General features: G+C 36.8%; 2 protein-coding genes across 4 annotated transcripts; both read right to left on the bottom strand.

The window, feature by feature from the left end:
• Positions 1-19459: 19459 nt before the first annotated feature.
• LOC111367781 (probable mediator of RNA polymerase II transcription subunit 26c) lies at positions 19460-21593 on the bottom strand. Of its 3 annotated transcripts, none has more exons than XM_022988840.1 (7): positions 20934-21593; positions 20770-20838; positions 20602-20684; positions 20424-20491; positions 20199-20257; positions 20013-20082; positions 19460-19943 (listed from the first exon to the last, which is right to left on the bottom strand). In XM_022988840.1, exons 1-7 carry the CDS (start codon positions 21393-21395, stop codon positions 19774-19776), a joined length of 981 nt encoding a protein of 326 aa, XP_022844608.1. In that variant the 5' UTR covers positions 21396-21593; the 3' UTR covers positions 19460-19773. The 3 variants fall into 3 exon arrangements, with proteins under 3 accessions (XP_022844608.1, XP_022844610.1, XP_022844609.1); XM_022988841.1 differs by having other exon boundaries at positions 19462-19943; positions 20043-20082; XM_022988842.1 differs by lacking the exon at positions 20199-20257 and having other exon boundaries at positions 20043-20082.
• A 118-nt stretch (positions 21594-21711) lies between these two features.
• LOC111367782 (probable mediator of RNA polymerase II transcription subunit 26c) lies at positions 21712-23611 on the bottom strand. The gene is made up of 6 exons (XM_022988844.1): positions 22888-23611; positions 22724-22792; positions 22556-22638; positions 22378-22445; positions 22088-22211; positions 21712-21776 (listed from the first exon to the last, which is right to left on the bottom strand). The coding sequence occupies exons 1-5, from the start codon at positions 23347-23349 to the stop codon at positions 22096-22098; spliced, it is 798 nt and encodes a 265-aa protein (XP_022844612.1). The 5' UTR covers positions 23350-23611; the 3' UTR covers positions 21712-21776; positions 22088-22095.
• Between the last annotated feature and the right edge of the window lie 1139 nt (positions 23612-24750).

Consider the following 24750-nt stretch of genomic DNA (forward strand, 5'->3'; position numbering starts at 1 on the left):
TGTATGATGGATCTCGATAATTTCAATTCGTGTGGAAGAATAGGCACTTGTGTACATGGAACGCTTGGATTGTCAACGTTCGAAGAAATTGGCAAAACTTTCACATACGTTGTCCGTTTTAGGCCCATTACCCCTCACATTTTGGAAACTCACGACGATTCTAAATGAACTCACAGCTTCATGGTGACGTATAATGGATTTTGGCAATTTGAATTCTTGTGGAAGAACAGGCGGTTGCGTACATATAACTCTTGGATTGTCGACGTTCGAAGAAATTGGGATGACTTTCGCATACGGTGTCCGTTTTGGGCCCATAAGCCCTCACATTTTGGAAACACATGGCGATTCTAAATGAACTCGTAGCGTCGTCGTGACGTTTGATGGATTTTGGCAGTTTGAATCAGTGTGGAAGAATAGGCACTTCGCTTACATGGAATGCTTGGATTATCGACGTTCGAAGAAATTAGCATAAGTTTTACATACGTTGTCCGTTTTGGGCCCATAACCATCCACATTTCGGAAAGCTCACTATGATTCTAAATGAACTTACCACTTCACCGTGATGTATGATGGATTCTAGCAATTTGAGTTCTTGTGGAAGAATAGGCACTTGCGTACATGGAACGCTTGGATTGTCGACATTCGAAGAAATTGGCATAACTTTCGCATACGGTGTCCGTTTTGGGCCCATAACCCCATTTCGAAAAGCTCGCAATGATTTTGAATGAACTCCTAGCTTCATAGTGATGTATGATAGATTTTGATAGTTTGAATTCGTGTGGAAGAATAGGCACTTGCGTACATGGAACGCTTAGATTGTCGATGTTCGAAGAAATTGGCATAACTTTCGCATACGGTGTCCGTTTTGGGCCCATTACCCCTCATATTTTGAAAACTCGTAAGGATTCTAGATGAACTCACAGCTTCATCATGACGTATGATCAATTTTGGCAGTTTGAATTCGTGTGGAAGAATATGCGCTTTGCTCACATGGAACGTTGGATTGTCAACGTTTGAAAAAATTGGCATAATATTCGCATACGGTGTCCGTTTTGGGCACATAACCCCTCACATTTCTAAAAGCTCACTGCAATTCCGAAAGAATACCCAGCTTTGCCATGACGTGTGATAGGTTTTCACAGTTTGAATTTGTGTGGAAGAACAGGGGCTTGCGTGCATAGAATGCTTGGGTTGTCGACGTTCGAAGAAATTGGCATGACTTTCGCATACGATGTCCGTTTTGGGTCCATAACCCAGATGATTCTGAATGAACTGTTAGGTTTGCTATGATGTATGATAGATTCTTGATGTTTGGATTCCTGTGGAAGAGCAGGCGATTGCATACAGGGATCTCTTAGATTTTCGACAATCGAAGAAATTGGCATAAATTTCGCATACGGTGTCCATTTTTTGGCCTATAACCCCTCACATTTCGAAAAGCTCACGATGATTCTGATGACTCACAGCTTCATCGTGATGTATAATGGATTTTTGCAGTTTCAATTCGGGTGGAGGTATAGGCACTTGCGTACATGGAAAGCTTGGATTGTCGATGTTCGAAGAAATTGGCATAACTTTTGCATACGGTGTCCGTTTTGGGCCCATAACCCCCCACATTTTGAAAAGCTTGTGACAATTCTGAATGAACTCATAGCTTTTTCGTGATGTATGATGGATTTTGATAGTTTGAATTTGTGTGGAAGAACAGGCGGTTCCGTACATAGAACGCTTGGATTGTCGACGTTCAAAGAAATTGTCATAACTTACGCATACGGTGTTCGTTTTGGGCCTATAACACCTTACATTTCTGAAAGCTCAAGATGATTTGAAAGAATACCCAGCTTTTCCGTGACATGCAATGGATTTTGGCAGTTTGAATTCATGTTCATAGCATCATCATGATGTATGATGAATTTTGGCAGTTTGAATTCGCGTGGACTGACAACTTTCAAAGAAATTAGCATAACTTTTGCATAAGGTGTCCGTTTTAGGCCCATAACCTTATTTCGAAAATCTCACGACGATTCTGAATGAACTCCTAGTTTTCCATGATGTATGATGGATGTTGGTAGTTTGAATTCGTGTGGAAGAATAGGCACTTACGTACATGGAATGCTTGGATTGTCGACGTTCGAAGAAATTGGGATAACTTTCGCATACAGTGTCTGTTTTGGGCCCATGACCCCATTTTGGAAAGCTTACGATGATTTTGAATGGACTCATAGCTTTTTCATGAGGTATGATCAATTTCAGGAGTTTGAATTTGTGTGGAAAAATAGGCGCTTGCGTACATAGGACGCTTGGATTGTCAACATTAGAAAAAATTGGCATAACTTTCGCATACGGTGTCCGTTTTATGCCCATAACCTCCCACACATCGAAAAGCTCATGACAACTCTGAATGAACTCATAGCTTCACCATAACATACAACGAATTTTGGCTGTTTGAAATCATGTGGAAGAACGGATGTTTGCGTACATGGAACGCTTAGATTGTCGATGTTCGAAGAAATTCTCATAACTTTCGCATGCGGTGTCCGTTCTGGGCCCATTACCCCTCACTTTCGAAAACTTGTAGGGATTCTAGATGAACTCATGCTTCATCCTGACGTATGATTGATTTTGGCAATTTGAATTCGTGTGGAAGAATAGGCACTTTGCTTACATGGAACGCTGGATTGTTGACGTTCAAAGAAATTGGCATAACTTTCGTATACGGTGTCCGTTTTGGGCCCATAACCCCTCACATTTCGAAAAGCTCAAGGCAATTCTAGAAGAATACACAACTTTTTCGTGACGTGTGATGGATTTTAGCAGTTTAAATTTGTGTGGAAGAACAGTGGCTTGCGTGCATGGAACGCTTGGATTGTCGACGTTCGAAAAAATTGGCATAACTTTCGCATACGGTATCCGTTTTGGGTCCATAACCCCATTTTGAAAAGCTCATGATGATTCTGAATGAACCATTAGGTTCACTATGATGTATGGGGGATTCCAGATGTTTGGAGTCCTGTGGAAGAATAGGCGATTGCACAAGGGATCGCTTGGATTGTCGACAATCGAAGAAATTGGCATAACTTTCACATACAGTGTCCATTTTAGGCCCACAACCCCATTTCGAAAAGGTTGTGACAATTCTGAATGAACTAATAGTTTCTCCGTGATGTATGATGGATTTTGATAGTTTGAATTCGTGTAGAAGAACAAACAATTGTGTACATAGGACGTATGGATTGTCGACGTTTGAAGAAATTAGTATAACTTTCGCATACGATATCCATTTTGGGCCTATAACCCCTCACATTTTGAAAAGCTCACGATGATTCTGAATGACTCACAGCGTCATCATGATGTATGATGGATTTCTGCAGTTTGAATTCTGGTGGAAGTACAGGCACTTGCGAACATGGAAAGCTTGGATTGTCGACGTTTGAAGAAACTGGCAAAACTTTCGCATACGGTGTCCATTTTGGGCCCATAACCCCCCACATTTCGAAAAGCTTGCAACAATTTTGAATGAACTCATAGCTTCTCCATGATGTATGATGGATTTTGATAGTTTGAATTCATGTGGAAGGACAGGCGGTTGCCCAAATTAATATTGATATCTATACACAACCTAGACATAGAATTTTACATATATTTTTTTTTCGAGTTTGTTAACTTCTAATCACCTGTGACACGATCATATAATATATCGAAACCCAAAATCATATCGCGATAATCCGACATCTATATTCAGAGCTTATAAACATGTCTACAGACCACTTCAAAAGTACACTATATAGGATTCCAAAATATAACCCTACAGATGGCAGCCTACAAAATAACCCTACAGGTCGTCATCCATGTACATCGAACTCTGGAATCCTATAGGAGCTCCACAGCTAGCCATGCTCTCTATATAGTTCCATGTTCACCTACAATGCAAGAACTACATAAGCCAATACTTAGTAAGCAAAATCATGCATGTCTTGAACATGAGTAATAACGACATATGACACCATGCCATTTACTTTAAATATCACGATAAAAAGTATCATATTTCAATATTCGTCAAAGTCGACTTGAAATCATTTCACTTGAAATCTTTCATTTCATTGGGCCCTTGACCCACCTACTATGCACCGGATAGAGCTCTGCATAATATCAATATCAATAATCAAATGGCCAGTATGAAATCGACATCGACGAGTGGACCATCCTCTCGTGACCACTAGAGGCCCATCTGCTGACTACCCCTATGATCACCCAAGAAGTCTCCCACCCGGCAGCGCTAATAAACATAATATCACAAGGGCACAGTCGAGTGGTCCGCCCTCCCGTGATCACCAAAGGCCCATCCCCTATCTACCTTTGCAATCACCCAAGAAGTAACACCCGCAATGCCAAACTTATCACATAAGCATGCATCACATGCCTCGATGCCCTAGTAGTGGTCAATAAAACATTTATAATGAAACTCACTTTGAAATCATATTTTGCATGCAGGATTTTCAACCATGTTACATGTCGTGCATGCATATGAAAATACTCATAAATGGCGTATTTAATAAAAATCGGTGTCAATAGGTTACGTAACCTCATACTCAATGATCGTAACCACCATATGATGTGCTATAAGCCTCTTATCAAAGTTATATAGATATTTCAACATTACTATGTCACATATACTAGGTTCTTGCATCGTAGTTAAAATTAAGTCACAATTCAATCATTTTACTTGTATTTAAGTCATGTTTGTGATGTAAATAAGTGTGCAAAAACACACTTATCATCGACGTTTGAAGAAATTGGTATAACTTTCGTATACGATGTCTGTTTTGGGCCCATAATGCCAATTCGAAAAGCTCACGAAGATTCAGAATTAACTCATAGCTTCTCCATGTTGTATGACGGATTTTAGTAGTTTGAATTCATGTGGAAGAACAGGCGCTTCCGTACATGGAATGCTTGGATTGTCGACGTTCGAAGAAATTGGCATAACTTTCACATACGGTGTTCGTTTGGGCCCATAACCCCATTTCGGAAAGCTCACGTCGATTCTGAATGAACTCATAGCTTTATCGTGATGTATGATGGATTTCAGCAGTTTGAATTCGTGTGGAAGAACAAGTGCTTGCATACATAGAACGCTTGGATTGTCGAATTTCGAAGAAATTGGTATCACTTTCGCATACGATGTCCATTTTTGGCCAATAACACCCAAATTTCGGAAAGCTCACGACGATTTTGAATAAACTCGAAGCTTCATTATGACGTACGATGGATTTTGGTAGTTTGAATTCGTGTGGAAGAACAGGCGCTTGCGTACATAGAATACTTGGATTGTTGATGTTCGAAGAAATTGGCATAACTTTCGCATACGGTGTCCGTTTTGGGCCCATAACCCCATTTCAGAAAGCTTTTGACGATTTTGAATAAACTCATAGCTTTGCCATGATGTTTGATGGATTTTCACAGTTTGAATTCGTGTGGAAGATCAAGCGCTTGCGTACATGGAATGCTTAGATTGTCGACGTTCGAAGAAATTGGCATAACTTTCGCATACGATGTCCGTTTTGGGCCCATAACCCCATTTTTAAAAACTGCTGATGATTCTGAATGAACGCATAGCGTCGTCGTGATTGAATGTCAATAGTTTGAATTCGTGTGGAAGAACAGGCAGTTGCATACATGGAATGCTTCGATTGTCGATGTTCAAAGAAATTGGCATAACTTTCGCATACGGTGTCCGTTTTGGCCCCATAACCCCTCACATAACATAGTCTTTTCATGAAAACATTAACTTTGAACATACCTGGACGGTAGGATGAGATTGATGGATGGATGCAAGATGCCATGGAGTATCTTAGACTTTTTCATTTTTTTTAAAAAAAAAAAACATACTTGGTCTACAGAACTGGCTAAATAGTTTTTTTTATTTTTAAAAACATACTTGGTCTACAGAACCGGCTAAATCTTGCTTTGATACCACGCTATATCGCCCCGACCCTTTGTGGACCGGAACGCTACTTACTTTATTTAACTAACCGGTGGTTTAGTCATAGGAGAATATGTTTTAGCGGAAGCTTAATTTTTACAATGATAATTTTAACAACAACCTTTCGAATACTTTAAATAAAGCACTGAATAAAAAAATAACGGAACGTAATTTATTTGAAGAAAACACAACTTGTCCCGTTCAGCGTTATTCAAATATATTAAAGAAATAACATTGAAAACGTTCACAAAAATAAATGTAAATAACTTGTTCACCGGGTTTTTCATGGGCTCGTTGCACCACTCTCGATCTTTTCCATCATCCAGGCCCAAGGTAGAATCATATCAATCTGTAGAGAAGGAGTTAAACCCATGAGTTAAAAAAACTCAATAGATATCATTGGTGCATTCATGATCAAGCTATACATTTCAAAACTGTAACTTTAGAAACCTTTTCATAGTAGGATTTTCAGTAGAATCCCAAACACGTAGAGTCATGACTTAACACGACGCCTCGACCGGAAGTACATGCTGTACCCAGAGGTACCATTAGACATGGAGGTGTATGCCGTACCGGAGGTACCATTAGACATACAAACATTAACATAAATCTTCATTTGCTAGAAACTTATAACTTAACACGAATTAACATTTTGTACATCTACCTACCTTGATTGATGCTTTAAACCTTGTTGAAAAATGCACTCTTTTGATATTTCAAAAAAAACACTCCGTTGAGAATTGATACTTGGAAAACACTTCTTGATAGCAACAAAACTTCTAGGAAAAACAAATTTTCCTTCCTCTCCTTTCTCTTTTTTCTGGACTTGAAAACTCTCTCTTTTATGCTTAGAAGCTTTTGTCTTGGTGTGAAAAATGTATATGCATTGGGGCCTATTTATAGGTGAAAATATCACAACTTAAGGGCAAGTGAAGGGCCTAATACTCATTAATACGGGTGCCATTTATGTGGGAGTTATAGATTTAAGAAGGTGCTAGAAAATCGTGTAGGAATTTGACTTTTCATATTCCACGTACTTCGGTTGATACTATACAGCCTTTAGTATTTCTATCATAACTTCTTCTCTCGATATCCGATTGAGGTAATTCAAAGTGTCTTGGAAAGCTAACTCAAAGAGCTATAAGTTTTCTTTAGATATCATTTTCCAAATCGAATTTTTTCTATGTCGTAAATGGGTCTCAAATGAGACTAAAAATCTGAAGTATACTTTAGCCATCCAATATTCATATCTTAGTGCCACTAAGGTATTTAAAATTATTTGGAGTTCTACATCCCCCCACACCTTAATTAAAATTTCATCCTCGAAATTTACTTTCTGATTGGGCAAATAGTGTTGGTTTTTTTTTTTTACTCTTGAAAAAATGGCTACTGTTACATAACATTCTACCTATAGATTCTAACCCAATGCGTATCTTTTGAAAAAAAAACACATCTTTCAAATCATTTCTAACTGGCATAGTATATCTTTGAAAATAAGCATAAGTTGTACCAAACCATCGTAAAGCATCATAACATACTCTTTTCATGAAAACATTAACTTTGAACATACATGGGCCGTAGGATGAGATTAATGGATGGATGCAAGATGCCATGGAGTATCTTAGACTTTTTCATTTTTATTTTTTTTTTGAAAAAAACATACTTGGTCTAAAGAACCGGCTAAACTATTTTTTTTTTAAATACTTGGTCTACAGAACCGGCTAAACCGTACTCTGATACCACGCTGTATCGCCACAACCCCTTGTGGACCGGAACGCTACTTACTTTACTTAACTAACTGGTAGTTTAGTCATAGGAGAATATGTTTTAGTGGAAGCTTAATTTTTACAATGATAATTTTAACAACAACCTTTCGAATATTTTAAATAAAACACTGAATAAAAAAATAATGGAACGTAATTTATTTGAAGAAAACACAACTTGTTCTCGCGTCAGCGTTATTCAAATATTTTAAAGAAATAACATTGAAAACGTTCACAAAAATAAGTCTTAATAACTTGTTCACCGAGTTTTCCATGGGCTCGTTGCACCACTCTCCATCTTTTCCATCATCCAGGCCCAAGGTAGAATCATATCAATCTGTAGAGAAAGGGTTAAGCTCGTGAGTTAAAAAAACTCAATAGATATCATTGGTGCATTCGTGATCAAGCTATACATTTCAAAGCTGTAACTTTAGAAATCTTTTCATAGTATCATTTTCGGTAGAATCCTAAACACGTAGAGTCATGACTTAACATGACGCCTCTACCGGAAGTACATGTCGTACCCGGAGGTACCATTAGACATGGAGGTGTATGCCGTACCGGAGGTACCATTAGACGTACAAACATTAACATAAATCTTCATTTGCTAGAAACTTATAACTTAACACGAATTAACACTTTTCACCTCTACCTACCTTGATTGCTTTGAACCTTGGTTAAAAATACACTCCTTTGATGTTTCAAAAAAAACACTCCGTTGAGAATTGATGTTTAGAAAACACTTCTTGATAGCACCAAAACTTCTAGGAAAAACTAATTTTTCTCCCTCTCCTTTCTCTTTTTTCTAGACTTGAAAACTTTCTCTTTTATGCTTAGAAGCTTTTGTCTTAGTGTGAAAAAATATGTATGTGTTGGGGCCTATTTATAGGTGAAAATCTCACAACTTAAGGGCAAGTGAAGGGCTTAATACTCATTAATATGGGTTCCATTTATGTGGAGTTATAGGTTTAAGAAGTGCTAGAAAATCGTGTAGGAATTTGACTTTTCATATTTCATGTACTTCGGTTGATACTATACAGCCTTTAGTATTTCTATCATAACTTCTTCTCCCGTTATCCGATTGAGGTAATTCAAAGTGCATTGGAAAGCTAACTCAAATACCTACAACTTTTTTTTAGATATCATTTTCCAAATCAAATGTTTTCTATGTCGTAAATGGGTCTCAAATGAGACTAAAAATTTGAAGTATACTTTAGCCATCCAATATTCATATCTTAGTGCCACTAAGGTGTTTAAAATTATTTGGGGTTCTACAATGATTGATTTTGGCAGTTTGAATTCGGGTGGAAGAACAGGCATTTGCGTACATGGAACACATGGATTGTCGACGTTGGAAGAAATTGGCATAACTTTCGCATACAGTGTCCGTTTTTGGCCCATAACCCATTTCGAAAAGTTCACGATAATTTTGAATGAACTCACCGCTTTGTTGTGATGTATGATGGATTTTGACAGTTTGAATTCGTGTCGAAGAACAGGCACTTGTGTACATGGAACGCTTGGATTGTCGACGTACGAAGAAATCGGCATAACTTTCGTATACAGTGTCCGTTTTCGGCCCATAACCCAAATTTTGAAAAGCTCACGATGATTTTGAATGAACTCACAATTTCGCCATGATGTATGATAGATTTTGGTAGTTTGAATTCCTTTTGAAGAATAGGCGCTTGCAGACATGGAACGCTTGGATTGTCGACGTTCGAAGAAATTGGCATAACTTTCGCATACGATGTCCATTTTGGGCCTATAACCCCCCACGTTTCGAAAATATAGCGATGATTCTAAATGAACTCAAAGCTTCGCCATGACATATGATGGATTTTGATAGTTTGAATTCATGTGGAAGAACAGGCATTGGCGTACATGGAATGCTTGGATTGTCGACGTTTTAAAAAATTGGCATAACTTTCGCATACGGTGTCCATTTTGGGCCCATAAACCCCCCATTTCAAAAAGCTCACAACGATTCTGAATGAACTCGTAGCTTCGCAGTGACGTATGATGGATTTTTGAAGTTTGAATTCGTGTAGAAGAACAGGCGCTTGTGTACATGGAACGCTTGGATTGTCGACGTTCGAAAAAATTGGCATAACTTTCGAATACGGTGTCCGTTTTGGGCCCATAATCCCATTTCGAAAGCTCACGAGGATTCTGAATGAACTCATCACTTCGTCATGACGTATAATGGATTTTGGTAGTTTCAATTCATTTGGAAGAGAGGCTCTTGCGTACATGGAACGCTTGTATTGTCGGCGTTCTAAAAAATTGGCATAACTTTGGCATACGGTGTCCGTTTTAGGCCCATAACCCCCCACATTTTGGAAACCTCGTAATGATTCTAAATGAACTTATAGCTTTGCTATGACGTATGATGAATTTTGGCAGTTTGAATTCATGTGGAAGAAATGGTGCTTGCGTACATTGAACACTTGGATTGTCGACGTTCAAAGAAATTGGCATAACTTTCACATATGGTATCCGTTTTGGGCCCATAACCCCATTTTGGAAAGCTCGCAATGATTCTAAATGAACTCACAACTTCCCTATGATGTAAGATGGATTTTGGTAGTTTGAATTCCTTTGGAAGAGAATGTACTTGTGTACATGGAATGCTTGGATTGTCGACGTTCGAATAAATTGGCATAACTTTCGCATATGATGTCCATTTTGGACCCATAACCCCATTTTGAAGAGCTCACGATGATTTTGAATGAATTATAGCTTTGCCATGATGTACGATGGATTTCAACAATTTGAATTTGTGTGGAAGAACAGGCGCTTGCATACATGGAACGCTTAGATTATCGATGTTCGAAGAAATTGGCATATATTTCGCATATTGTGTCCATTTTGGGCCCATAACCCCATTTCGGAAAGCTCACAATGATTCTGAATGAACTCATAGCTTTCCTAAGACATATGATGGATTTTAGCAGTATTAATTTGTGTGGAAGAATGTCGCTTTCCTACATGGAACGCTTGGATTGTCCGTCCGAAGAAATTGGAATAACTTCTGCATACAGTGCCCGTTTTGGGCCCATAACCCAAATTTCGGAAAGCTCACGATGATTCTGAATGAACTCACAACTTTTTCATGATGTATGATAGATTTTGGTAGTTTGAATTCCTTTGGAAGAACAGGCGCTTGCGTATATGGAACGCTTGGATTGCCGACGTTTGAAGAAATTGGCATATCTTTCGCATACGATGTCCATTTTGGGCCCATAACCCCCCACATTTTGAAAATCTCGCAATGATTCTAAATGAACTCATAGCTTCGCCATGACATATGATGGGTTTTGACAGTTTGAATTCATGTGGAAGAACAAGCGCTGACATACATGAAATGCTTAGATTGTCGACGTTCGAAGAAATTGGCATAACTTTCGCATACTGTGTCCATTTTGGGCCCATAACCCCCCACATTTCAAAAAGCTCACAATGATTCTAAATGAACTCGTAGCTTCGCAGTGATGTATGATGGATTTTGGAAGTTTGAATTCATGTAGAAGAACAGGCGCTGTGTACATGGAACGCTAGGATTGTCGACGTTCGAAAAAATTGGCATAACTTTTGGATACGGTGTCCGTTTTGGGCCCATAACACCATTTTGGAAAGCTCATGATGATTCTAAATGAACAAAAATCTTTCCCAAGATGTTTGATGGATTTTGGAAGTTTAAATTCATGTGGAAGAACGTGCGCTTGCGTACATGGAAAGCTTGGATTGTCGACGTTTGAAGAAATTGGCATAATTTTCGCATATGGTGTCCGTTCTGGACCTATAACCCCATTTCGAAAAGCTCGCGATGATTTTGAATGAACTCATAGCTTCAACTTGATGTAAGATGGATTTTGGCAGTTTAGATTCATGTGGAAGAATAGGCGCTTGCGTGCATGGAACGCTTGGATTGTCGACGTTCGAAGAAATTAGCATAACTTTTGCATACGATGTCCATTTTTGGTCCATAATCCCATTTCGGGAAGCTCACGATGATTCTGAATGAACACATGGCTTTGTCATGATGTATGATGGATTTTGGAAGTTTCAATTCTTTTGGAAGAACAGGCGCTTGCGTACATGGAACGCTTGCATTGTCGACGTTCGAAGATATTGGCATAAATTTCGTATACGGTGTCCGTTTTGGGCCCATAATCCCCAACATTTCGAAAAGCTAATGACGATTCTGAATGAACTCCTAGCATCACCGTCACATATGATGGATTTTGGCAGTTTGAATTCGTGTGGAAGAACAAGTGCTTGTGTACATGAAACGCTTGGATTGTCGATGTTCGAAGAAATTGGCATAACTTTTGCATATGGTGTCCGTTTTGGGCCCATAACCCCATTTCGGAAAGCTCACGATGATTTTGAATGAACTCAAAACTTCACTATGATGTATGATGGCTTTTGGTAGTTTGAATTCCTTTGGAAGAACAGGCCCTAGCGTACATAGAACGCTTGGATTTTCAACATTCGAAGAAATTGGCATAACTTTCGCATACGGTGTCCGTTTTGAGCCCATAACCCCATTTCAAAAAGCTCACAATGATTTTGAATGAACTCATATCATTTTCATGGTGTATGATGGATTTTAGTAGTTTGAATTCGTGTGAAAGAATAGGCACTTGCGTACATGAACTGCTTAGATTGTAGATGTTCCAAGAAATTGGCATAACTTTCGCGTACTGTGTCCATTTTGGGCCCGTAACCCCCTTTCGGAAAGCTCGCGACGATTCTGAATGAACACATAGCTTTGCTATGACATATGATGGATTTTGGTATTTTGAATTCATTTGGAAGAATGGGCGCTTGCGTACATAGAGTCCTTCGATTGTCGACGTTCGAAGAAATTGGCGTTATTTCGCATACGGTGTCCGTTTTGATCCCATAACCCCATTTTGGAAAACTCACGACGATTCTAAATGAATTCATAGCTTTACTATGATGTGCCCATGGGCGCTCTACGCCCATGCCGGGCGTCGACCCCCATGGGCGCTTCGCACCACGTCGGGACGTCGACCCCCTAGGCGCTCTACGCCCATGACGGGCGTCGACCCTCATGGGCTCTTCGCACCCATGCCGAGACATCAACCCCCTAGGCGCTCTACGCCCACGCCAAACGTCGAACCCTGGGCACGCTATACCTATGTCGGGATGTCGACCGCCATGGGACTCATTACCACTACACGGCCAGTACAACACTTAGCCAAAATCACAATTTGGATAGAGATCATGCGACGGTTGTTACGAACACGACTAGCAGTTGAACGGGCGAAGGTTACCCACTAAGAACGTGGGGACAATGGAAGAGGTTATGTGGGACACATGGCACCATAACCGCCCGGCCTCCACATGACTCCAATCGCCTATAAATACTCCAAAAGGCAAAACAGGTAACGATCTTTGGAAAAACTTTGGTTATTTAAATATCTCCTTTTTCCTTTCCTAATTCTACATAATTCGATACTAATTCTGACACCGGAGGTACAACGGGGGAGAAAGCCCCGACTTCACTTTTTCAGATAACAATTGGTCATCCGAACGGCGAAAGCACCCCACACCGCCAAGAGGGCACGGAGGTTCTTTCCTTAACCATTTCAATCGGAGTTTTATTATCGGAGTTGATTTGGAGAAAATGATGATTGATGATTTGGGGAAAATGATAGTGTTTTGGTTTTGATGGAAGGAATAAGGTTTTTTGTTGTGTTTTTTTTTCTCAAATTAAGGTAAAAATTTAGTTTGATAAACACGATTTATGTTGAGTGTGCTAAAGATGCCATTTTTGTTGAAATTTAATGGGCCATTAAACTTCACATCAAAATTCCATCTGTCATGTCAACAATAAGGTAATGAATTTTTTAGGGTGATGGATGGAGTATAAATGAAAAAATTCAATGAGTAAGTTGAATCAATTTGAAATTGAGTTAATAGTCACTGATCATAGTGTAAGTTGAGTGATTTTTAAAACATTTCACCCATAAATGAGTGTACAAAATGCACTTAGTCTTGTTGACGTGACTTGAATTAAGGGCAGATGTCATTCCAATTATGTGTCAATTGATTTGCTGTTGTATTTTGATAGGCTAAGGCCTTCTTCAACACTGCATCAAAATTTGAGATAAGTTTGCATCATTTTATATCAAATTTTGTACCAGTCTAAAAATTATCTTTAGCCATTACACCAAATAAACAGTGTTAATAATTTTCTTATCTTTTCCATTCTTAATAATTTAATTATTTGAAAATTATTTCTTTATTTATTTTACAAATACATAAAATTACTAAATAAATAATTACATTAAATTAATGAAAATATTAAATTCATTAATAAATATAAAAATTATAATACAATAAATAGAAACACAACAAAGAATATTAAATCATGCCTTTAAAAATTAGGGCAATGCATTTTGAATTTGGTTATTATGATATTACAAAATCCAAACAGTGTTGCAATTTAACTCTCGAAATTCATATGTATCTTTTTCGAATTTTGAATATTATGATATTACGAAGTCGAAATAGTCTAAATTATTTGTTTTATGTATCGTTTTCTTTAAATAATACTAGAGTGATGTATGTATGTGGGTGTTGTAATATATTTCGTGTTAACTTTAAACAATCGTGTTGTGATATTTAACTTTTTTTCTTTTTTGTATTCTTATTTTATACTCATTAATTATTATTTTTTACATTATTAGAATTTATTTTAAATGCACATAAAATCATAATAGTAGTAGTAGTAGTAGTAGTAGTAGTAATAATAATAATAATAATTTATCATATTAAAAAATATATAACAAAAATGACAAAATATCCTTCATTAACGTGTTTGACAAATGTAAAAATGGTAAAATTGACTTTGCGCCATTTGATGCAAAAATGGTGCTAAGCGAATAATGTTACACCAGAATAGTGCAAATTTTGGTACTACATTGAAGACCTTTTGTACCAAAATTTGGTGCATTTTGATGTATCTCCTTTCGAGATGCCCTAAAAATGAAATTAAAAATAAAAAAAATAAAAATCTTCTCTTCAATTCATGTTGCTTACCTCTTTAAGCTTAGCCAAACACGGACTATGATTTATTAGATTCCAAGTCACATGAAATTAGCCTACTTTGAGACAATTTCTGAGAAAATATATTGTAAAGAATAAGGGTAAAGCCACTTTGATCGAAAAATGTTGACGTATGCTTTGACAAAATGAGTGTTGATTTTTCTTTAAATAATACTAGAGTGATGTATGTATGTGGGTGTTGTAATATATTTCGTGTTAACTTTAAACAATCGTGTTGTGATATTTAACTTTTTTTCTTTTTTGTATTCTTATTTTATACTCATTAATTATTATTTTTTACATTATTAGAATTTATTTTAAATGCACATAAAATCATAATAGTAGTAGTAGTAGTAGTAGTAGTAGTAGTAATAATAATAATAATTTATCATATTAAAAAATATATAACAAAAATGACAAAATATCCTTCATTAACGTGTTTGACAAATGTAAAAATGGTAAAATTGACTTTGCGCCATTTGATGCAAAAATGGTGCTAAGCGAATAATGTTACACCAGAATAGTGCAAATTTTGGTACTACATTGAAGACCTTTTGTACCAAAATTTGGTGCATTTTGATGTATCTCCTTTCGAGATGCCCTAAAAATGAAATTAAAAATAAAAAAAATAAAAATCTTCTCTTCAATTCATGTTGCTTACCTCTTTAAGCTTAGCCAAACACGGACTATGATTTATTAGATTCCAAGTCACATGAAATTAGCCTACTTTGAGACAATTTATGAGAAAATATATTGTAAAGAATAAGGGTAAAGCCACTTTGATCGAAAAATGTTGACGTATGCTTTGACAAAATGAGTGTTGACAAGATATAAATTGATGGAAAAAGTATACTGTATTTTAAACACTCTAATACTATGATACCATGTGACATTATATCAACTATTATGTTACTATAGCATGATTTAAGGAATAATGCTAAATGTACATGGAAAATTCTAAATGATAGTACTGTACATTTTTACAACCGGTGGTGGATCCAGGAAATTATTCGACACGCACATGCCGAAAAAAAATTATAAAAACAAAAAATCAAACATAATTTTTTTCTTAAATCTTTCTTTTTAATTAGCATTTGGACTGAGTGGATGGGCTCTAGCACAGCCCAACCCTAGATATGCCCCTATTTATAGCCCTCACATGAGGGGGCTATACCCCTTGCTGTGCACAGCAAGCATAGCCCAATGTACATTGTTTGGTTGATATCATTGTTTACATTCCATTGGAGTTCAAAAAATTGTGGGCATAAAGGTATATTTTTTTGTGAAAATTACACAAAATCCTACAGTAAAAATCCACTTTTCTAAAAGCATACCAATGTTTTAACATTTCAAAAATCAGAATTCTTTCAATCTATTTATATATTCCAAACCCTAATCTGATTTGAATTTCATTTTCTCTCTCTTCGTGCCCATGTCTTCTCTCTCAAAATCGCCGATGACGGAGGATGGAAGAGCTGCTTTCCTCTCTTCGTTTCCCATGTCTTCTCTCTCAAAACCGTTGGCGATGGAAGAAGGAGGAGCTGCTCCGGCCCGTGCTGCTGGAATGGAGGTTGTCGAGTGTCACTGCAGCGTCGTCGACCGATGCTGCTGCGAACGGTAGCATCGCGACGATGCTGTTCGTCGACACTACCATTCGCAGTAGCGTCGCGACAACTACTGCAGCATCAGTGTGTGCGTAGGTGTGGTGCGTGTGCAACAACGGTGGCGTGAGGTGCGATGGTTGTTGTAGTTGATTTTTTATTTTTATTTTTTTGTTGGATGCGGTGCAGGTGTGGTGGATAGTGATGGTGGTTTTGGATCTATTTTGCAATGGTGTCGACAAGATCTAGGATCTGCTATAGCGACGAAATCGGCGGTGATCTGGGAGATGAAATCAGATTGGGTGGTTGCGGCGGCAGTTGTGGTATGGCTTTGGTGATGTTTGGGTGGTGTGGTTGTGATGTTGGCAACGATGGTGGAGATGTTAGCAATGGTGGTGAATCTCAGCAAATTTGGTGTTTATGTGGTCGCGGTAGTCAGGGGTGAGATGGGATTGAATACTTGTGACCAATTATTTAGTTGATTTGATTAATAATTGGATATGTGAGCTGAAAATTGTGACTGTGACCCTTGATTGTGACTCACAATTGATTAAAGGGTGATCAAAAAATTAGTCGTGACTTGAAAATTGTGACTGTAACTTTCGATTGTAAATAACTATTGATTAAATTGTGACTGGGAGATGAAATCAGATTGGGTGGTTGCGGCGGCAGTTGTGGTATGGCTTTGGTGATGTTTGGGTGGTGTGGTTGTGATGTTGGCAACGATGGTGGAGATGTTAGCAGTGGTGGTGAATCTCAGCAAATTTGGTGTTTATGTGGTGGCGGTAGTCAGGGGTGAGATGGGATTGAATACTTGTGACCAATTATTTAGTTGATTTGATTAATAATTGGATATGTGAGCTGAAAATTGTGACTGTGACCCTTGATTGTGACTCACAATTGATTAAAGGGTGATCAAAAAATTAGTCGTGACCTGAAAATTGTGACTGTAACTTTCGATTGTAAATAACTATTGATTAAATTGTGATCGAAAAATTAATTGTGACCAATTAATCCAATAATTTGTAATGAGTAAATGAGTTGTAATTAATGCCCATGTTTGAGCCCCCTTCTTTTGAAAAAATACATTTTTTAACATTGTTTTAACATCATTTCAACCACACATTTTTCAATAAAATAATATCACACGCAAATCCAAAATTTTTTCTTATTTTTTAACCACACATTTCTCATCAATACATTATTCAAAAATTCATTCTTCCCAAAAAAAATGAAGCTCAAACAAGAGCAATAAAAATTTTAAATCTGTGACTTATAAAAATTTTGAATTTGTGATTGAAAAATATTTTGCAACATATAAAATTTTCGATTTGTGACCGAAAAATAAGTTACGACCAATAATTTGATAATTTGTGACTAAAAATTAATTCGTGACTGATTTATTAGATAACTGTGACAAAAAATTGGGACCTAAGTATATTTAATTAATAAAATATATATTTAACAAATTAATTTATAAATAATTTATAAAAATCTGATTTTTGAAATTTTAAACCATTTTTCTTAATTTTGAAAAGGGGTATACTTACCCTCTTATAAATGAATTTTTCCCTATTTTTTTAAAATTGTCCAATGGTGTTTTACCATATGACACAATGTCAAAAATAATATGCATGTAACATGATTGTATCATAAAAAGTGATTTTTTTTTTATGAATGTATGATTAAAAGATGAAAAATTTTATGACTTTACGTGCAAATTTTTTATTGAAAGGTTCAAAAGTAGAGTTAGAGCATCTATAGGTTCTCTATTTTAAGGACCGACCCTTAAAATCATACTTCAAGAGAATTTTTAAATTAACAATTTAATTTAAAGAATGGGTTTGGCCGAAGGGCGCTTAACCTTTACCTGAATACTATTAAATAGTATTCAGTCTATAAGAGCCCCCGGGGCGAGGGCTGCCTAGCTCCCTCTGATTCACCACCTGGGTAACAAATACTTTATTGGGCTTTTAAGCCCTTTAAAGGAACTCTTAAGGGTAGAAGCTTACATCTATATAAACTCTTGTTAGAGAGCGATTTAGCGCCCTTCTAGGGCGTTTAACCTTTAGCTGAATACTATTAAATAGTATTCAGTCTATAGCTCTAGTTTGAGAGTTTAAGCTATGAGTTGAAAAGTTAAGTATGGGCGGGGTCAGTTAGAGCTTTAGTGTGTCTAAATTTAAAAAGTCAAACTCACTCTTTAAAATAAAATTCAAAGTATTTCAAATTTCAATATAGATTAAATAATAATAATAATAATAATAACTAGTTAAAATAAAAGATGATGAAAAATAATAAATATTTTTTGAAAGTAATAAAATTAAATATTAAATATAAAGAGCTTGTTCGAGTACTTTATAATTTTAACTCTCTAAATTTAAAAATGCTCTTCAAATAATAGAATGTACGCTTTAAAAATCGAGAATATCTTGAAAACGCTCTTCGTTATCTAAGAAAACATCTTGCCTTGAAATTATGAGTTGAAAAGGGGCCTAAAAGAAGAAATAAATCTAATCACTCATAAATGACGCGCTCAAATTTAGCATAGCTTCAGCTAGTTAATATTATAGATAAAATTCCAGTGATTAACAACAGTTTCTATGTTTAAATTTCTGCCCAGATGGGCAATAAAATAATGTAACAGAGGTTTGGTTCGGCCAGACGCTTTCCTGGTATATCCCTTCATCTGAAACACACATAGCAAATCGCGAGCAATATATCATATATGGTACACAAAAACTGCAAATCACCGCCACAAGAAGCAAATTTTCAATAAAACAGAGAATTCACCTGGTTAGGGTCTTCAAGCTGCTCTTTGAATCTGAGAATTTTAGTCTGCTCATCGTCAAATAGCCCCCCGTACGGATCCAAATCTTCTTCTTCCTCCTCTCCTCCAGTAGAATTCCGATTATTTGACTCAGGAGTCAACGGGCTCTTACTAAATTCCTCGTTTGTAATATCATTACTAAAAATGCTATTTTTTTTGTTACCCCCCCCCCCCCAAAAAAGTAAAATAAAATAAAAATAAAAATAAAAAAAGTGGTGCACACAAAGAATTTTGCCTTCTTGGTCATAAAGCTAAGAACATGTGCCGACTAAACAATGACACAATAAGATCAATGCCGCTGATTCCACCAATGTTCCTCAATATTCAATGTCAAAATCGCCAGAGCCCTTGAAAAAAGTTTACTCTTTTTGGAAAGTTAAAAACTATATTCTTCAACTAAAAAAATCCAAAAATATATCACTCCTAGAAAGACTAAGCAAAAAAAGCTACTTTAAGTAACTTTTATGCTTTACCAAACTAACTTTTACACACACAAAATCAATGGCATTGCATTTATATGTGTAAAAAGTTGATTTCAGAAGTCAGTACATTAGGAGTAGCAGAAGCAGATTTAGGAACTGATTGCGGTGGTCTCGATGGAGTTTCCCTCCAAGAGACAGATTGAGATGGTTTAGACTTTGGTTCGTATTCCAAACTGTTCCTTTCTGATCCAGACTTCCCATCTAACAGAGAAAACGTGATCATATATAACATTAACCAAATGCACAACGAAGAAACCAACAAAAAATTACCAACTGCAAATTTCAGAATCTGATTCATACATTCGCTCCGTGGATTTGGAGAGTAACCGAAATCCGGCACCTGTAAAAACAGAATTTTAGAATTTCGAAATTGTATTCATACCAACTTTGCTTCTTTTTTCACTCATTTTTTTCCAACAGGAAAACAAATTGATTGGAACAACATTTGGTTTTCACCTGGTGATGGCCATTGTGTTGATTTTTGGACATGTTCTGCTGAGGTGAGTCCCCATCAGCTGCCACCACCACCATAATTATCAATATACAAACCTCTTCTTTACTTATTACTCTCATTCAAATTAACTAATATTAACGTGTGTAACATTACAAACGCCAGATAGGGTGAAAAGGAAAAGCATTAAAAAAATTTGGTCAAAATTTGGTCTATTTATCAAATATTACCAATCAGGTTTGAAGATGCTTCCGGATTGTTCTCCTTCACCCACTCATCCACAGTTTCCTTCCATTTCCTAAACATCAAGATGAAATTATAAGAAATGAAGAGGAGATTTAATGCTATATGATGAAATAAAATATAAAACTTCAACCGCGTCAGTTAATCTCGTATAAATGCAAATACCTGACAAGCTCCTTCACCAATCTGCGCACTTCATTTGAAGGATACTTCCGCAATCCATTGACATACCTTCCTATATCAGTTTCCTGCTCCATATATTCAAACCCAAAAATGTAATAAGAATAATGTCAAAAGATTAAATAAATTAGCTGGAAAACTTATCATTTCCACCTTCAGCGCTTGGAAAGTAATATCCATATCTGCCAGATTTTGCAGCAATTCCACAACATATTCTTCACTCTACATCCAAAAGAAAAAGAAAAACCAGAAATGAAATGTACAACAAACTAAAGCAGACCACAAGAAGCAAATTTTCAATAAAACAGAGAATTCACCTGGTTAGGGTCTTCAAGCTGCTCTTTGAATCTGAGAATTTTAGTCTGCTCATCGTCAAATAGCCCCCCGTACGGATCCAAATCTTCTTCTTCCTCCTCTCCTCCAGTAGAATTCCGATTATTTGACTCAGGAGTCAACGGGCTCTTACTAAATTCCTCGTTTGTAATATCATTACTAAAAATGCTATTTTTTTTGTTACCGTTAGCATAATCGTTGTTATTATCGCTATTGTTATTATGAGAATAATAGTGATCTTGAACCTCGTCGTTGATACTGCTATTGCAGTTTTGGCAGAGCTGATTACTGGAAGGGGAAGAATAGAGCGACTCAACGATTTTATCTCTGCGATGCTTCAAATCTTCGGCGTAGTCAGAAATGGCCACTTTGATCGCCGTGTCAATCAGCGCCCAAATCCCCACTCGCGATCTCGACAAAATCGCCCGAAGCTCATCGGAATCCATTCAGAAAGTTCCTCTTCTTAGCTAAAGAAAATTGAAAAATGAATAGAAACAGGAATCACTAAGAGTAAAATTTTGGAATACATTATTGGATCTGATGGTTTCTGAGTTAGTACGTAGAGACGACGCCGTGTTTGAGGTTTTATGTTCTGTTTTGAATGGATTGATTTAGCAGATGAAAAATTCAGATCTGATTTTGTCCTGACCAACATTAACCAAATGCACAACGAAGAAACCAACAAAAAATTACCAACTGCAAATTTCAGAATCTGATTCATACATTCGCTCCGTGGATTTGGAGAGTAACCGAAATCCGGCACCTGTAAAAACAGAATTTTAGAATTTCGAAATTGTATTCATACCAACTTTGCTTCTTTTTTCCCTGATATTTGCCATTTACAGACCCCCACAAGTTTTCGTGGGTAAAAATGAATTTTAAATACTAACTTTGATTCTGTAAATAATTTCACAATTAATTTCGTAATTCAAAGAACAATTTAAAAAAAAAAGGGAGTACTGGTGAGCTGTGAAGCAATATTAGTTTTGTTGACACATAAAAATTCAGCCCAAATCAAACAGCCCAAGGAATAAAGTCCAATTGGAGGATCCCCAAATTAGATAGCCCAAAAAACGAAATCCAATCAAACGAATCAAGGTAAAGGCCCAAATAAGGGGCCCAAGAATACGGTAACGCCTTCTTTTTTCACTCATTTTTTTCCAACAGGAAAACAAATTGATTGGAACAACATTTGGTTTTCACCTGGTGATGGCCATTGTGTTGATTTTTGGACATGTTCTGCTGAGGTGAGTCCCCATCAGCTGCCACCACCACCATAATTATCAATATACAAACCTCTTCTTTACTTATTACTCTCATTCAAATTAACTAATATTAACGTGTGTAACATTACAAACGCCAGATAGGGTGAAAAGGAAAAGCATTAAAAAAATTTGGTCAAAATTTGGTCTATTTATCAAATATTACCAATCAGGTTTGAAGATGCTTCCGGATTGTTCTCCTTCACCCACTCATCCACAGTTTCCTTCCATTTCCTAAACATCAAGATGAAATTATAAGAAATGAAGAGGAGATTTAATGCTATATGATGAAATAAAATATAAAACTTCAACCGCGTCAGTTAATCTCGTATAAATGCAAATACCTGACAAGCTCCTTCACCAATCTGCGCACTTCATTTGAAGGATACTTCCGCAATCCATTGACATACCTTCCTATATCAGTTTCCTGCTCCATATATTCAAACCCAAAAATGTAATAAGAATAATGTCAAAAGATTAAATAAATTAGCTGGAAAACTTATCATTTCCACCTTCAGCGCTTGGAAAGTAATATCCATATCTGCCAGATTTTGCAGCAATTCCACAACATATTCTTCACTCTACATCCAAAAGAAAAAGAAAAACCAGAAATGAAATGTACAACAAACTAAAGCAGACCACAAGAAGCAAATTTTCAATAAAACAGAGAATTCACCTGGTTAGGGTCTTCAAGCTGCTCTTTGAATCTGAGAATTTTAGTCTGCTCATCGTCAAATAGCCCCCCGTACGGATCCAAATCTTCTTCTTCCTCCTCTCCTCCAGTAGAATTCCGATTATTTGACTCAGGAGTCAACGGGCTCTTACTAAATTCCTCGTTTATAATATCATTACTAAAAATGCTATTTTTTTTGTTATCGTTAGCATAATCGTTGTTATTATCGCTATTGTTATTATGAGAATAATAGTGATCTTGAACCTCGTCGTTGATACTGCTATTGCAGTTTTGGCAGAGCTGATTACTGGAAGGGGAAGAATAGAGCGACTCAACGATTTTATCTCTGCGATGCTTCAAATCTTCGGCGTAGTCAGAAATGGCCACTTTGATCGCCGTGTCAATCAGCGCCCAAATCCCCACTCGCGATCTCGACAAAATGGCCCGAAGCTCATCGGAATCCATTCAGAATGTTCCTCTTCTTAGCTAAAGAAAATTGAAAAATGAATAGAAGCAGGAATCACTAAGAGTAAAATTTTGGAATACATTATTGGATCTGATGGTTTCTGAGCTAGTACGCAGAGACGACGCCGTGTTTGAGGTTTTATGTTCTGTTTTGAATGGATTGATTTAGCAGATGAAAAATTCAGATCTGATTTTGTCCTGACCCGAAGACGACAACACAGAGGATGAAGATGGAAGGAAGGAGAACGGCTTTTGTTCTTCTTTTATCTCTTCCAATTTACAAAAAAGGCCATAGAATTATGAGATATTTGCCATTTACAGACCCCCACAAGTTTTCGTGGGTAAAAATGAATTTTAAATACTAACTTTGATTCTGTAAATAATTTCGTAATTCAAAGAACAATTTAAAAAAAAAAAAAATGGAGTATTGTTGAGCTGTGAAGCAATATTAGTTTGGTTGCTTTGCCCCTGTTTGATTCTCATTAAATTACATTTCATTACATTCTATTTTTTTCTTTTCTATTTTCAACCACACAATTTTTCATAAAATAATATTACACGTAAATTGAAAATTTTTCCTTCTTTTTCAATCACTAAGGCCCAAATAAGGGGCCCAAGAATACGGTAACGCCATCGCCCAAATTTGCAAGTCGCCCAGAATCTGAACGAATAGAGTGTCATACGGTCGCCCAGAGCTGTTATTCTACTCTCGCCCAAACCTTCAAGTCGCCCAAGGTATCAACAAACATAACGCATCGTGGTTATCAAGAAATGCAGTTATCAAGGCAGTTGTTGAAGTAGCCTTATCACGTTCCACAACTCAAGGAATTCAATCGAAAGCGGTTGAACGATGAAAGATAATGGCAGCAGTTAAAAGGCAGTTTCATGACAAAATGGCCACTACAAAGAAAGTGGGTAGTTATAGGACGATCAAACAGTTTTTAGAGTAGTTAATCACAAAAAGATCGTCTATGAAGTATAAAAGGGAGAAAGGACGTAGAAGCAAAGGATCGAATCAAAAAACTCTCGAACAGAGAATATGTAATTTTCATTTCCTTAGCTTTTAGACTTAAATACTTTTCTTTCTGTAACTCGAGTGCTTGCGCCCCTTGAAGGCACGTTGTTTTTCATTTCCAATTGTAAAGTTCATCGCCAATAAAAGAACACCCCTTTTTGGGACTTTGTCTCAAGAGGTTTGTCCCTTACACAATCGTCTGATCCTTTTTAATTGTTAGCGACTTAACCCGCGCGAAACAATTTGGCACGCCCGGTGGGACAGTGGTGTTAGGTGTTGAAAGTACAAAAGATGAAACAATATGTCTCAGAGATCCGACAAGGAAGGAGCAAGTCAGGGAGTAATCCAGTCTGTAATCGAGCGATATGAGGAGCAGCATGCCTCTC

Source organism: Olea europaea, chromosome 18, assembly GCF_002742605.1.
Source record: "Olea europaea var. sylvestris chromosome 18, O_europaea_v1, whole genome shotgun sequence".
NCBI classification, from domain to species: Eukaryota; Viridiplantae; Streptophyta; class Magnoliopsida; order Lamiales; family Oleaceae; genus Olea; species Olea europaea.

Bases quoted from the DNA above. Each gene is read 5' to 3' on its own strand.
- LOC111367781 (XM_022988840.1), bottom strand. From the start codon at position 21,395: ATGGATTCCGATGAGCTTCGGGCGATTTTGTCGAGATCGCGAGTGGGG. The intron at 20,685-20,769 runs GTGGAAATGATA...TATATGGAGCAG, and splicing joins TTACTTTCCAAGCGCTGAAG to GAAACTGATATAGGAAGGTA. The intron at 19,944-20,012 runs GTAATTTTTTGT...TTTCTCTGTTAG, and splicing joins GATTCTGAAATTTGCAGTTG to ATGGGAAGTCTGGATCAGAA.
- LOC111367782 (XM_022988844.1), bottom strand. From the start codon at position 23,349: ATGGATTCCGATGAGCTTCGGGCCATTTTGTCGAGATCGCGAGTGGGG. The intron at 22,639-22,723 runs GTGGAAATGATA...TATATGGAGCAG, and splicing joins TTACTTTCCAAGCGCTGAAG to GAAACTGATATAGGAAGGTA. The intron at 22,212-22,377 runs GTAATATTTGAT...TGGTGGTGGCAG, and splicing joins AGCATCTTCAAACCTGATTG to CTGATGGGGACTCACCTCAG.